Source organism: Amyelois transitella, chromosome 22, assembly GCF_032362555.1.
Source record: "Amyelois transitella isolate CPQ chromosome 22, ilAmyTran1.1, whole genome shotgun sequence".
NCBI classification, from domain to species: domain Eukaryota; kingdom Metazoa; phylum Arthropoda; class Insecta; order Lepidoptera; family Pyralidae; genus Amyelois; species Amyelois transitella.
The window spans coordinates 2,551,875-2,567,762 of NC_083525.1; the positions used below are offsets into that span (position 1 = coordinate 2,551,875).

Consider the following 15,888-nt stretch of genomic DNA (forward strand, 5'->3'; position numbering starts at 1 on the left):
GTAGAACTATATCTATTTCGTTCTATCGCGATGAGAGGAAAAGGGATGGTATCTATCTTCCGTCAATCTTAATCAGTTTATTGAAACAATTGGAACAAAAGGAAGCGGATAACTTCTTCATATGATGTACATTTTTAAGGACTTAGCAACCTAAAGAAATACTTATTTCATTTTGGCTCTTTGATATACATAGGAATGATAGAAATATGGTACACGACTAATTAATTGGTACATAATCTCGCTTATTGACAAAAAAAAATGGGCCTACTCATCTCTTCCCCATGGATTTCGTTAAAGGTAATGAATAGGCTTTTTTCTGGGATAAATTACCCAGATTGAGTTAGCCTCGAAGAACGAGTAAGTTCGAGACTTGTGTTACAAGATACTAACTCGACAATACTATATTTTATAATAAATACTTATATAGATAAACATCCAAGACCCAATCCAATAAGAAAAAAATCTTTTATCATTGTGCCCTGACCGGAATTCGAACCCAGGACCTCCGGTGTCACAGACAAGCGTACTACCGCTGCGCCACAGAGGCCGTCAAATAAACTAAGGATTCTTCTGAATAAATAAATGAATTATCTATCTCCTTTAAGGCGATTGGCTAGCAACCTGTCGCTATGAATCAAGGTAAAGGCTTATTTTTTGATATCAAATCAAGTAAATGTGAAAAACAAGACTGTTGCCAACAACATTTGAACTTATAAACAAATCTTACAGATAGTTTTTATATGCGATGGGCTATCAACCTGTTCTGCCATATAGAAAATCATGACTTAAAGTCTTGTTACTATATAATGTATATAAATGCAGTTCCAGGCACCATTAGAAAAAAGAATAGGACCACTCCATCTCTTGGATGTCGTAAAAGACAACTAAGGGATAAGCTTATAAACTTGGGATTCTTCTTTTAGGCGACAGGCTAGCAACTTGTCACTGTTGGCTCTGTATACCTCGCAAGGGATATAGGCGTGATTATATGTTTGTATGTACTATATCTGTCTTATGTTTATGAATATGTTACCTTAAAAAATAGCTCCATTTCCTAAATCCACTACAAAAGGTTGATTTATAACTTTTAGTTAAGGCCCAGTTCTATTATCGTATTCTGTTGAACTGTATTTACTTCCATTTAAAGAGTTCTGATTCATCAGTAAAGTGGAGTGTAGATGTATACCTAAACTTAAGGTTATAAAGGTTATTTACATAGGGTCAGTAGATGAACAGTTAAGGTACCACGACTGAAAAACGAGAACTGGTTCAAATCGAACCTGAATGCTAACCGATGCTCGTACGCATGGAGTTTGTGAGAAACCTTGCATTTTCAGGAAACTGAATGAAATGTAAGGAAATGGTTTCTGAGTAAAATTTTGCCAGCCCGATAAAAAATTTCGGGTGACGGGTAAAAATAGGTCATCTGATAACACAGCTTTACACTGACATTGTGACACTTATAAAATCCGAAAATCAATAATTTTATAAATATGTTGTAACACTTTTTTATCCCTTACGGGGTAGGCTGAGTCAGCAGTCTCTAAGATTTTAACGCCCAGTTCGGCTAGATGACTTAATTATGATTACACTGACAAGAGTCAAATGAAATATATTTAAATCTTATTGTTATGTGTGTACATTGCCTTATTATGGCTTCCGAGATGAATCACAGCGTAATGGACTTACGATCGCATGACCGGTTTCAAGGCGTTTCAAAACAACGAATGTGTGTATTATCCTACCATGAGAGACGAAGCTACTAGAAAATTGATTCTTTTGTATCCCATACCAAAAAGATGGGTGTCAAAAGTTTTAAATTTTTATTTTGTTAAATAATAGACAAATAACACAGGTTGACTTAGCCTAGAAGTAAGTTGGAGACTGTGTTACGAGTGCCGTGTGGATCCCGGCACCAATAAAAAAAGAATAGGACCACTTCTTCTCTTTCCCAGGGATGTCGTAAAATGTGACTAGGGGATGGGCTTATAAACTTGGCATTCTTCTTCAAGCCAAAAAGCCTAGCGTGAACTATCTTTCCAGACTGCTGGCTCTGCCTTCCCGGCAGGGGATAAAGCAGTGACTAGGTATGTATACTATATGTATTGTATAATATGTTACAAAAATCGTGTCCGATTCGAATTTAGTATTCTATCCATATTGGGGTAACACATTCAGCTCCCTGAATGTGCATGATTCCTCACCGTAAGAGCATTGTTTATTTTATGTGTCTATACAACAGACCAGAAATGATTCACATAAGTCAAAGTTACGTGGTGTAGGTATATTGATAATCGTTCAAAGTTCATTGCATTGTCTAAGAATGACCAATACCGGTTTAAGTTTGTCACAAAAAGACGGTCAGTTTGTATGACTCACTCAGATATGAATTGTAGTAAAGAATTTGCATGATCGAGTTTATTTTGTAATCGCTATCTTAATATATCTATTCTCTAATTGAAATTTAATATGTAAAATAATGTGTACATACATGTAATCACGTCTATATCCCTTGCGGGGTAGACAGAGCCAGCAGTCTTGAAAATACTGTTGCTTGGCTTACAGATAGAATTGAGATTCATATAAAGTGACAGGTTGCTAGCCTATCGCCTAAAATAAGAATCTCAAGTTTTTAAGCCCTTATCCCTTAGTCGCCTTTAACGACATCCATGGAAAAGAGTTGGAGGGGTCCTACTCTCTTTTCTATTGGTGTCGGGAACCACACGGCATTATATATAAATAATGTGTTACTAATTATAATGATCCGAGTAGTTTATGACAGTTCCGACAGATTTGTTTGGTTGGTTTATTCGGACTTTCCCTAATAAAGGACCGTGGTTATGACCACCCTTACCATCTATTGGCCAAGAGGCGAATCTCGCCAAAGAGGTGAGGTCGCATCTAGGACTAATGCCACGAGGAAGATGGTGTACCTTTATTTTAATTCTAAAAATTTATTTAAAAAAGAACTGGTCATAACAAAGTACGTGTCCCGGTTTCCCGTGAAATTAACCCAAATTAAACCACTGGACCACAGAGACAGCTGACAATTGATAGAACACACTGATGTATTGAACATTTGACTTGACAAGACAGCATACAAATCCCTATATGCAATTGTGAAAGTGACACCGTTCGTCACAATACCCCATTGTGTTTAAAGTGATATACATTTTTAAACAAAACGGGGATTGTTTTGAGTATCGTAAAGGGTTGGGATTAAACTTGGGATTCTTCTTTTAAGCGATGGGATAGCAACCTGTCACTATTTGAATCTCAATCCTATTTCCTGTGGCAATGTGGCCTTTCAGTCTTTCAAGACTGTTGGCTCTGTCAACCCCGCCACGGATATAGATGTGACTATATGTATGTATGTATGTGATAACTAATAACATAGACTAACTAGAAGTTGAAAATTATAACTATAGAATTATACTTATAAATCTTACTTTACCGTATTTTCGGAATTACAATCAAATTTAACTTCAAATTAGTAAACAAACAATTCTAAGAACACTATGAGACTACACCGGTATCTGCATGACCGTATGACACATCCGATCTTTTGAACGCGCGCTCTCGTATATATCAATGAAATGGTTGAACACATTTAGTTCGTCATTGAGCGTGGTTGGAGACGCACGGCTGTGAAAATGAGGAGTTTGTTTGTGTGCGGAGTCTTCCTGATCGCCTGCCATGGAGTCTTTTCCCACACTTACCACCTGGGGGAGTGTCCGGTTGTGGAGCCTATGCCTGGCTTTGAAATGAACAGGGTAAGATTATCTAAATTTATTTAAATAGGGTAGAAATGATTGTTGTAAAACTCTAAAACTACTGGCCCAACAAGAACAACATCGTCAATGTAGATACCTATTTAAATGAGAGCCTAACTGCCACTTAGCCACAGAAACGATTGTCAAAGAAATGCTCATTCGTAATTAATTAAAACTCGGTTCTTTGATAAAAATTCTTTCTAAATTTTATTTAACCGTTTTTATTGTGCCCTTTTGCTGTGTGGTCAGACAGTATAATAGAATAACTCCATCAAGAAGATTTCTTAGGCGTGATGTGATTCTTCTTTAATTATTTGAGTCACTTAAAAATTACACTTAAAAATCGTGAGATAATTTCATTGTCTTATTATACTCGTAAACATTAGGTACTAAGAATTATTTATAGGTACTAAACAAAGTTCAAAAGCTATCAAGAGTGTTCTAGTGATAATATTTATCAACACAACTTAACTATTATTTATGTAAGTAATTAGTTTGTGGGAAGGTTCATGATCATCTTTATATTTTTAGAGTAAATAATAATGTTTATTATAATTTGAATGAATGAAAGTAGGTTGACTAAGGAAATATACAAAGGGAGTGTGAATGGGACTGTTGGAGTGGGAAGGCCTAGACGAACGTAGAAACCTTGATCAATTCGGAGACGCCCTGGCAAAAGGTCAGGTCAGGAATACCCGAAACCGACAATTTTGCATGATAAGAGTTATAAATGTGAATGAAGCGAAAGAAATATGCAGGGATCGTGACAAGTGGAAAGATGTGGTCTCTGCCTACCTGAAATCTGAAAGAGGCGTGATTTATATACATATTCTCATTTATTTAAGATGTTGTTACGTAGATATGTTTTCAACAAAATACACAGACAAGATACAAGAAATAATGAAACTATATACGTTTTTATATTTACTTATGCGCCCGCATAAAACCTTTAATGACTTTCGTTTCCTTTCCCGCGGGAACTCCGCGATTATAAATGTAGGTACTTAGATATTTTTTTTCATAACATTAGCAAAACGTGCAAAACTTGCCGCTGACAAACTCTTAAATGAAAACAAACATCGATATGACCTAGAAAGTAATTGTAAACAAAGACACCGTTAACATAGGAGATTGACTCTGACGTGACTCATTGGGCGAGGACGTGAGTCAGCCGCGTGATGCTGTGAAAGTCGAGATTAGATTATCTTGCATCTTTATACAAATTGTACGTCATGATTGATTCCTTTGACATAAATATAGTTACCTAACTAATACCCATTTGTAATATTCCGTAATCACACTAATTGAGCTTAAGTCATTTTAACACTTCCGCGATGAGATACTAATTATACCTATAATGTTGAATATCTAATTAATTTAATATTTTTTTATAAATTATAATTATTAGTGCCTAACTTATAATTTCTCTTGCTTCTTTAGATCAATATCAATTAAGAGATTTTAAGCCATTATATAATAAATACATACATACATATGAATTTGGTACAAATGTTGTACTTATATGAACATGTGTATATCCCTTGCGGGGTAGATAGCGACGACAGTCTTGAAAAGACTGATTGGCCACGTTCAGCTGTTCGGCTAAATAATATAATTGAGTCCAAAAAGTGACAGGAATCAGGAAAAGAAGAATCCTAAGTTTGTGAGCCTCTCCTTTTGTTGCCTTCTACGACATCCATGGGAAAGAGATGGAGAGGTCCTATTCTTTTTTGTATTGATGCTGGGAACCACACGGCATAATAAATACTTTTAAGGAAGAGTCAGCGGTCGAACGGTTAAGGTGTCCACTACAAATGAATTATATTCAGAGGTTTACAATTTATTTGTAACATCTTATTATTTTGCGCATACCTTTTGCGCATACCTGTAATATAAATTATAAAACTGAAACGCTTTATAATGTCTACATGTTCCAGTACTGCATTATTGATATTTTAACTAAATTGCATAGTACATATGTGACTGTTATAACATTTCTACGGTTAAAAGGTGCCATGCTAAAATGCGGAAGTAATGCGTGCAAGGGTGCAGGTTCAAATCCACATTCTAATCCTAACATGGCTTTGTACCAATAACTCCTTTCTGGGTTACGTATATTAGTTTGAGTGCTAACCAACGCTCTTACGGCGAGGGAAAACATCGTGAACCAAACGAAAAACACCGAACTGAATAATCGCAAAAATAATCGATTTTGCTCTGCGAATAACGATATTGTGAAATAAAACATTGCAATTGTTATATTTGCAGAGTTATGTAAAGAATCGATGTGTATGTCAATATTGCGAAAGCCATTGTTGATTTGTATGGTATTATACATACATATTACGACGTCTTTATCCTATGCGGTGTAGACAGAGCCAAGCCTTGATCGCCTCCAAAAGGTATTATCGGTAATACTATTATATAAGTACTTATTACCAATACCTACTGATGCCTTTTGGGATTCTTCTTTTAGGCGATGAATAAGTAATCTGTTACTATTGAAATCACAGCCCTACAGTTGAATGTGGCCTTCCAGTTTTTCAATACTGATGTCACTATTTGAATCTCAATTCTATCATTAAGCCAAATAGCTGAGCGTGGCCTATCAGTCTTTTCAAGACTGTTGGCTCTGTCTACCCCACAAGGGATATAGACGTGACCATATGTATGTATGTAACACTGATGGCTCAGTCTCATATCACGTAAGCTTAATTATAGAAATGAGATTAAAATTGTGACAGATCACTAGCCCATGGTCTTAAAGAAGAATAACAAGTTTATAAGCCTATGCCTTAGTCACCTTTTACGACATCCATGGGAAAGCGATGGAGTTGTACTATTCTTTTTTATGTTGGTGCCGGGAACCACACGGCGCCAACATAAAAAATGATAGTATTAGTATAGTAGAAGTTTATTTTTAACAAGTGAGAGTAAACAATGTAATTTTTGGCAACAAACATGTAACAACTTGGCTACAAAAACAAAAAAGAGATGCATTGTTAAATAAAAGTATTAAAAAAGTACACTCGCGGTGAAAAGCGAAAAACCCGTCGTTACGGTAATTTCGGACATTCCGGTTTTAGCAGTATTTCAAGTAAAATTAACAGGACTCTTTGAAGTTGCTTAAGATTGCATTAATTTCGTCAAGAAAAAAATAAAAAAAAAATATCAATCAATAACTATAAAAATAATTGCCATTTTGTATCCGCCTGTACTTTTTTATTGGCAGTTCTCCCCACTGCACCATATAATGCGCGTGCGCAATACATGTTTTGACTGACGTACGCGTTACAAAGAGTAATGGATGTAAACAGAGTAACAATGGCTGTCGTCGTAATGATTTGTTATTTAATATTGTGTGAATAGATATTCATTAATAACTGTTGGTTTCCGTTGATGTGAATAGGATCGCACCGTGCCTTCCTGTGATGTCGTAAGAGGCGGATAAGGGACATAAGCGGTAACAACAAAGGTTAAACAGGCAAATTGTAATTACGAAGTCGAGGGATTGTGGTCATAATCTTTAATCCCAATACATACATATAGTCACGTCTATATCCCTTGCGGGAGACAGAGCCAACAGTCTTGAAAAGACTGAATGATCACGTTCAGCTATTTGGTTTAATGATAGAGTTGAGATTCAAATAGTGACAGGTTGCTAGCCCATCGCCTAAAAAAGAATCCCAAGTTTGTAAGCCTATCCCTTAGTCGCCTTTTACTACATCAATGGGAAAGAGATGGAGTGATCATATTGTTTTTTGTATTGGTGCCGGGAACCACACGGCACTCCCAATTAATCCCAATCAATAAATTATGAGACATCCTAATATTATCTGATCTCAAGAGTTTTTTTTTCCATTAGTTGCTGGGAATATGGTACGTGATCCAGAAGACGTCGACAGCTTCTCACTGCATCACGTACAACTTCACGAAGACCCCTGAGCCCGGGAAATATGAGATAGAGCAGATCTCGCAACACTTCATACTGGGACTCACTCCGCTGAAGCACGACTACAAGTATGTAAACGAGGAATTATTGTCAATCCACACAGACTTACATATATATGTTTGTTTGTTTGTTTGTAAACTCTTTATTGCACATAAAAATAAATATGACAAAATCAGAACAGTAATTGAATATAAAAGAATATGTACAATGGCGGACTTATTCCAATCGGGATTTCTTCCAGTCAACCAAAATAAAAAGGAAAATCAAAGTCAAAGAGGCAGCGCAGATTAAAAGCAATGCTCCAGCATCCTCCAGATATATATATATATATATATATATATATCTCTTGTCAGACTGAGCCAAAAGTCTTGAAAAGACTGAAAGGCCACGTTCAGCTGTATGGCTTAACGATGGAATTGAGATTCAAATAGTGACACATTGCAGGAATCTCAAGTTTATTAGCCTTTCCCTTAGTCGCCTTTTAGGAGACCCATGGGAAAGTTATGGATTGGTCCTATTCAAAAGTCCGAGAGCCAAAATTCATTCAGAATTTGGCATAATTAGAACTAAGTATAGAATAATATCGATACGCTACATGGCTATCATTAAGCCAAATAGCTGAACGTGGCCATTCAGTCTTTTCAAGACTGTTGGCTCTGACTACCCCGCAAGGCATATAGACGTGACCATATGTATGTATGTATTATGTACATGGCTACACACGACTACACTACACAAGTGAATAAAAAATCTAAGAGAAACGCGATTTAGAAAGAATGTGTAACATTTATTACCTATTTCTTATAAAATTTTCAGATACAAAGGAGTGCTAACTGTACCTGATCCTTCGGTGCCAGCCAAAATGAAAGTCAATTTTCCACTGAGTGAGTATATGTTTATTAGTTAATTGGAATTCTTCTTCTTCTTCTCTTCTGAATAACTACATTTTCGTGATAGCTACTCAAGTGTGCCCGAAGGCAGGCAATATTCATCAGGATTACAGCGCCGTACATTACTGAAATTGTTACTCGACCGATTACTTATTGACGATCATGACCACTTTGTCATTGAGTGATTTATTTATTTACGCCAATAATACAACGGTAGTAGTATACCTCTTACAGTATTTGGAAAGGAATTCTTATATAACACTTGGCACAGGAACCTCGTAATTAATTGTAGTTTAATTTGAACTTAAATCAAAATTTCAGTACACTCTGTACATAAATCTTTTTAAAATTGGCAATCCATAATATATATATATATTTTTCTTTTTTCAATATTAAATCTCATAAATATATAAATCTCCCGTGAACAATGTATTCTCCCGTCCACATTCTATTCTAAGTATAATTTAATATTGTGAAGTTGACGTTGTTGAAGAAAATGCTGCAGTGCAGTTTGTTACCGCTTCTTCTGCACTGACGCCTTGGAAGCGGCAGTAAACTTAGTTTTTAAGTAATTTATTTGACGTCAACCAAGTTGTTAAACCATACGACAATTATTAAGCGATATAATAATATCCTATAATAATGAATAAAAATTTTGAATTTGAATTTGAACAAAATAAAATGATATTTATAGATCTTAATAGGATAGGCTTATAAACTTGGGATTCTCCTTTTAGGCGATGAGTTAGCAACCTGTCACTATTTGAATCTCAATTCTATCTTAAAGTCAAATAGCTGAACGTGGCCTATCAGCCTTTTCAATACTGTTGACGCTGTCTGCCTAGCAAGGGATATAGACGTGATTATATGTATGTACGTAAATCGACGAACGACCGAAAATTCGAAATGGTCGTAGAATAACATCCTCGTATTGATAGGTATTGGATAGGAAAAACAGCTAAGTGACACGTTCCTGTAATATATTCCACAGAAAAAAAAATCCTCTAAGTATGTAAGTTCGAGACTTGTATTATGAGATACTAACTCAAAGATACTATATTTGATAATAAATACTTATTTAAAGATAAACATCCAAGACCCAGGTCAATCAGAAAATTATTTTCTCATCATGCCCTGGCCGGGATTCGAACCCGGGACCTCCGGGACCGGGTGTCACAGACAAGGGTACTACCGCTGCGCCACAGAGGCCGTTAAAATTTATGACGTCAATTGCATTTTTTTAACCTAACATTTCAGGTGTCGCCGGTACAGCAAGCTACATAGTGATGTCTACAGATTACACAACGTACGCGGCCATATTTACGTGCCAGCATCTCCCGATCGGTCACAGAAGGTCTGCCACTATCCTCTCCAGGACTAAAGACTTGGATAGGATGTATGTCGATAAGGTAAGAGGGGATTGACCTTTTTTAAACTTGTTCAAATCCAACCCAAAAAAATTGTAGTTTAAGAGGACTTATTCGTATCCAGCGTAAATATCTTATTTTTCTAGAGCTAAAACTCCAAATACAATAGTCAGCAAAACAACGTCTACTTAACATTCGGACAAAAAAAATCTTAAAATTTAATATTTGCTTATTTTTTTGCTTATTTTTGCTGTCATTTATACCACCTCCTTCAGGGTAAATTTTATATCATTTTATCTTTTCAGCCTATCCCAGTCATGAGAACCTGAATACAGTAATTCTCTTGACATTTCGATCATTTCTAAAAGGAACCTCAATCTTCTTACATACATACATACATATAATCACGTCTATATCCCTTGCGGGGTAGACAGAACCAACAGTCTTAGAAAGACTGATAGGCCACGTTCAGCTGTTAGGCTTAATGATAGAACTGACATTCAAATAGTGACAGGATGCTAGCATGTCGCCTAAAACAATAAGCCAATCCCTTAGTCGCCTTTTACGACATCCACTGGGAAGAAGATAGCGTGATCCTATTCTTTTATCTTTTGGTGCCGTTAACCACCCGGCAATTTCAATCAATCTTCTTCCTACTTCTTAAATTTAAACGTGTTCATATTGTGTGTGCACTGATTACAAAGATATACCTATGTCACAATTTGTTAAAATTACAATAGAAGCCTATTCTGGGAGGTGGGGACCTGGTGCCTTGTACGACAGGCAGTTTAAGCCTATTTCAAGGGCCAGTCTTCACAAAATTTACAGTAATTAACTATTTTATTATAAGTAGTAGTATAAATTACTTGCATGCACCAAATGTAAAATTTTGTGAAGAAAATAAATAAATTTATTATTATTATTTCAGATGCGTCAGAAGCTGTCTTCCTACGGCATCGATCCGTTTGACCTCTCCATCATCACGCAGAGCGACTGCCCGAGCCACAAACAAGGGGAAGGTGTAAACATCAACATCGATCCCAACACTTTCTCGACGCATAACATCGGGCAGGCGGTGAGGAAGACCGGAGGTGTGATTGGTGAGTACCCTCAATAAATAAATTTTTAGAAAATCTTAACTTTTACAGAAAGAAAATTAAATCGTGGCCAAGCAGTTCTTAGCCCGATTGAGGGATAAGTACAGAGTTTTGGATGAAAATTAATAAGGACTTAAATATACTTACAATTAGGGATGTCACGAATGTTTGAACTCGCATCGATTGATGCAAATGCGAATGTCGAATATTTAAAAAGATGCGAATTATTCGCGTATGCGAATGCGAATATTCGTGACATCCTTAGACTATGGGTATTGTTGTTGAAACTTGAGTTAAGACTGTTGGCTCTGTCTACCTCGCAAGGGACATAGATGTGATTCTATGAATGTATGTTTGAAATAACAATTAATGTGGGTCTATAATAGATCACAGAAAGAATGCAATTTAATTAAATCATTTATTTTACAGCTGATGGAGTAGAATATGTCGTAGATGCTGGCAAGAAGGTATACCACAAGGTGGCAGATAGCAAAGAGGACCTCACAGAATCACCTTCTGCAAGACAGACTAGGAATTTGAACTCTGATGCGGAATGGCTACCTTGAATTAGCTATACTTAGCTAAGCCATACTATAATATATATATATAATACTTTTGCATCACAAATGCATAAGGTTTATGACGCTGAAAACTTTCCTAGTTGAATTTCTGATATTATTTTATTAGAGGTAGAGTGAACGTAGTCTTCGCAATTATAATAAGAATATGTTTGGTATGAGTGGCCGTATTCGTGGTCACGTCTTTAATTCGTAATACGGCAAAAAGTAGTGTTTTTTTTCTGTGGAATCAAAATTAGTTTGTTCCAAGCACCAAAAAGTTTCTTATTGTTTCAATTTGAATGCTGTTTTCGTATTCGTTAATATCTATAAATTTTGTTAGCTGCCAGTTGCAAAATCATAATACTCATAAGTAAAAAAAAAACTACTCAGGGTGGCGATTAAATTATTCGATAATTATTTTCCATAGGTACTAGAATTTGGTTTTTTCAATTGATATTTTTTGATTACACGATTATTTATAGAAATAAGAATGATTGTAACTATTCCTAGCTGTTGATTTTTTTGTTCAGTGTTCACAAATTTGCCATATCTGTACTCATAGATAGAATTAATAAGATAAGGTTTCAAGTTTAGATGTCAGAAAAATTTGTGTGTAAGACGATACAAATGTATTTATTTCACAATACATTAATATACTCATCTACAGAGATGTGAGTGATTGATTTCAATAAGATGTAATTGAAACCAAAAAAAATGTTTTGACATTGAAATTACGTTTTTGTTTTATTTCGAAACTGTGTTTTTATTTTGTCTCCTAACGTATCATTAAGGGTGAAGCCAGACGGGCGTAATTTTATAAGTTGTGAGTCGCAGAATTTCGGCCGCGTAAATTACGCCCAACCGAATTTCGGTTGAGCTGCCAGATGGACGTAATTTATTCAGTCGCTATCGAGTGTTGATACGGGGTGTTTGTGTCATCAAGTGCGATGGATCCATTGAAAATATTGTGTATTTACGAAGCATATTCAGAAGATACTGAAGATGATGCCAGAAAAAGAAGCTGGGTAAACCCACTCAATAGTGAGAGGCTGATATGTGGACAGTTCCATACATTATATGAACGTGTATGTGCAAATCCAGATATGTTTAAAAACTACTACCATATGCCATTACATGTTTTTCAAGAATTATTACATCACGTAAAACCTTTTATTACTAAATCGGACACAAATATGAGACTAGCCATCAGCCCAGAGGAAAGATTAATAATAACACTCAAGTAAGTTTTAAAGTATTTTAATTATTATTTTACTTAAATATAAAGATTAATGAACAAGCTGCACAGTATTCTATGTTTCATCATATTCATTTATTTCATTAGAGTGATATTCATTTGCCTGTGTTGTGTATCCTCTATTTACTGGTGTCGGGTAGTATTGATTACTGCTGTGGGAATCGGAAAAGGGTGATGAAAAATGAGGCCAATTTGATTGTGTGTGCTGTTCTGGAATTTGGTACTTGACTTTATTTAATGCTTTCATAAGTTCCATGCGAAATTCGAAATTCTGTTTTTCTGTCATTTTGGACATCTCCGGCAAAAAAGACAATAAAAATAATCGATTAGGATCCTTATCATCATCATTATCAAACTTTTTGAGAAGAGATTCTTGAAACAGTGTCAGTGTTTGTTTTTTATTTTTTGTTCGGGATACAGATGTCTCGGGTTGCGATGGCACTGTCTGCTTTGACGTCGATGGCTGGTTTTCGTATACAGGTTTTTGCATTGACGCTGGCTGGCTGGTAGACGGTTGATACAGTGGTGAGTCTGCTTCTGTGGATCTGGATTGTTCATCAGGATCTTCATCGTCGTTGTTGCCAGTTATATTACTGTCATCGTTATCATTATCAGTGTTTTCAGGAGAAGTTACATTTGAAAATGAGTTCCTTGACTGTTTGGTAACTTTTAAAAACTGCAATAAATCAAAATACGGGCATGGTTTCTTCTTCTTTGCTGCGCTACCACTTCTTTCTTCATTTTCTTTTTTTTTTTCACGCGTGTAATAATCTCTTACGGTTTTCCATTTTTTTTGCAGAAAATGTACTGAAAAGCAAAAGATTAAAATTTTAATAGGATGATTATGTTATTGATTTATGTAATAAAATATAACTTTAGTGTTTTCAATTGTGTTCAATTAATTATTTTTACATTTTGTTTCAGGTATCTTGCCAAAGGTATTGATTTAAATACAATAAGTGAAGACTTCTTGATTGGGCGTTCTACTGCGTATGATATCGTCAAACATACCTGTATACAAATATGGAATGTACTTCAGCCTAATGAAATGCCAGAACCGAATGAATCTATTTGGAATTCGAACTCCGAGCTTTTTTATAAGAAAACTAATTTTCCAAATTGCGTTGGGGCAATAGATGGTAAACACGTCAGAATAAAATCACCTTCACACAGTGGTTCGAATTATTATAATTATAAGAAATACTTCTCCATCGTGTTAATGGCTGTGGCAGATGCAAACTGTTGTTTTACAACGATTAATGTTGGTGATTATGGAAAAGAATCCGATAACTCTATATTCAGAAAGTCTACATTAGGTCAAAAGTTTTTCAGAAATGATTTAAATTTACCGGAAGACAAAAATTTGCCCAATTACACAAACGAACCCCAACCTTTTGTTTTTGTTGGAGATGAGGCGTTTGGTTTACACAGAAATATGATGCGCCCATATCCTAACAGAAACCTAGATAGAAACAAACGTATTTTTAATTATCGTCTTAGTAGAGCGCGACGATGTGTAGAATGTGCTTTTGGCATATTAACAAATAAATGGAGGGTACTTCACTCTTCAATGCAAGTCAACCCTGACTTTGCCATTGATATAGTTAAAGCTACATGCGTTTTGCACAATTTCGTGCGAAGGAGAGTTGGGGCTAAGTTTGACGATGAGTTTTTGAAATGTCCTTTACAATGTATTCAACAAATTTCAAATGGAAGAAGGTCGTCGAGTTCTGCTATAGTCACCAGAGATTTTTTTAAAAATTACTTTGTTTGTGAAGTAGGAGCGTTACCCTGGCAAAATCGAATCAATTCTGTATTCTGATCTTTTACAATAAATTACTTATTGGTAATTTTAATATAGGATACAGCATATAGATACAGCCGGTATAGATATAATACAGGTGTTACAAAAATCACTGAAAAGGTGAGACACGTAAACAATAGTTTCATACAAAGAACTCGATGGCATAGTCAGAATTTACCAAATCACGAAAAAAAATTTGACTCTCCATACAAAATGCGATTAGCACTGGGACATTTTGTATGGGGAGGTAAATTGACCATGCCATCGAGTTCTGTGTATGAAACTATTGTGTACGTGTCTCACCATTTCAATGATTTTTATAACACCCTGTATATTAATAATATTTTAATGTTAATAAAAATATTTTGTACGTGTCTCACCATTTCAGTGATTTTTAAAGCAGCCTGTATATCAATAACATTTTAATGTTAATAAAAATATGGTAAAAATACTCACTTTTCTTTTCTTTGTCTTCGTTGCTCAAGTTGTTCCATTCTTCAAAACAATTCTCAGCGACCTCTTGCCATGCTTTCTGTTTCAAAAACTTGTCACTGTATGACTTTTCTGACAAATTCCATAAACATGGCCGTTGTTCCACTTCAAAAATCAATTTTTCCGTGTCGAACATTTTTCAGAACAGCGAGAAACTCCTACCTACGCATCCCGTAACGAACTGTCGCTGCGCTGCCCCGCTGACCGCTCTCCCCTCCCTCACCCGCTGCCCCGCTGACCGCTCTCCCCTCCCTCACCCCGACAGAAATTCGGTCGAGTTTATGCGCGTGAGTCGACAGACAACTCATTTTGCGTCGTCGTGTGGCGCAAACTGCACTTTTGTATGAAACCGAATGCAGCAGAAATTACGCGACCGAAAATACGCGACTCACAACTCATAAAATTACGCCCGTCTGGCTTCACCCTAACTGTACAATATAGTAGTGTCGTCATGAATTCAATTGATCTTCGATTCTCGACCTTAACAACGAAAAAAACTGTTGTTGTCACAAAGAGGAGGTCTCGAATAGAAATAAATCAATTTCACCTACAACACATCTGATAATAATTGTGAGACTGATTTCACGATTAACAAAAAAAAAATACTGAACCTATAATTTTTCAGTCCGATGATGATGATGAACTCAAAGACTTAGACATTTAAGAGTTGTTGTATGTATGTTATGTTAATAGAGACA

At 35.7% G+C, this 15,888-nt stretch overlaps 3 protein-coding genes across 3 annotated transcripts; 2 read left to right on the forward strand and 1 right to left on the reverse strand.

Annotated features, from left to right (window-relative positions):
- The first annotated feature begins 3,614 nt into the window (after window positions 1-3,614).
- On the forward strand, window positions 3,615-12,326 carry LOC106141449 (apolipoprotein D-like). The gene is made up of 6 exons (XM_060950651.1): window positions 3,615-3,773; window positions 7,639-7,793; window positions 8,542-8,609; window positions 9,873-10,024; window positions 10,911-11,082; window positions 11,509-12,326. The coding sequence occupies exons 1-6, from the start codon at window positions 3,654-3,656 to the stop codon at window positions 11,643-11,645; spliced, it is 804 nt and encodes a 267-aa protein (XP_060806634.1). The 5' UTR covers window positions 3,615-3,653; the 3' UTR covers window positions 11,646-12,326.
- A 108-nt stretch (window positions 12,327-12,434) lies between these two features.
- Window positions 12,435-15,149, forward strand: LOC106132009 (uncharacterized). Its single transcript, XM_013331307.2, has 2 exons — window positions 12,435-12,879; window positions 13,819-15,149. The coding sequence occupies exons 1-2, from the start codon at window positions 12,587-12,589 to the stop codon at window positions 14,714-14,716; spliced, it is 1,191 nt and encodes a 396-aa protein (XP_013186761.1). The 5' UTR covers window positions 12,435-12,586; the 3' UTR covers window positions 14,717-15,149.
- LOC106132010 (uncharacterized) lies at window positions 12,881-15,606 on the reverse strand. Its single transcript, XM_013331308.2, has 2 exons — window positions 15,155-15,606; window positions 12,881-13,701 (listed from the first exon to the last, which is right to left on the reverse strand). Exons 1-2 carry the CDS (start codon window positions 15,324-15,326, stop codon window positions 12,950-12,952), a joined length of 924 nt encoding a protein of 307 aa, XP_013186762.1. The 5' UTR covers window positions 15,327-15,606; the 3' UTR covers window positions 12,881-12,949.
- Window positions 15,607-15,888: the final 282 nt, after the last annotated feature.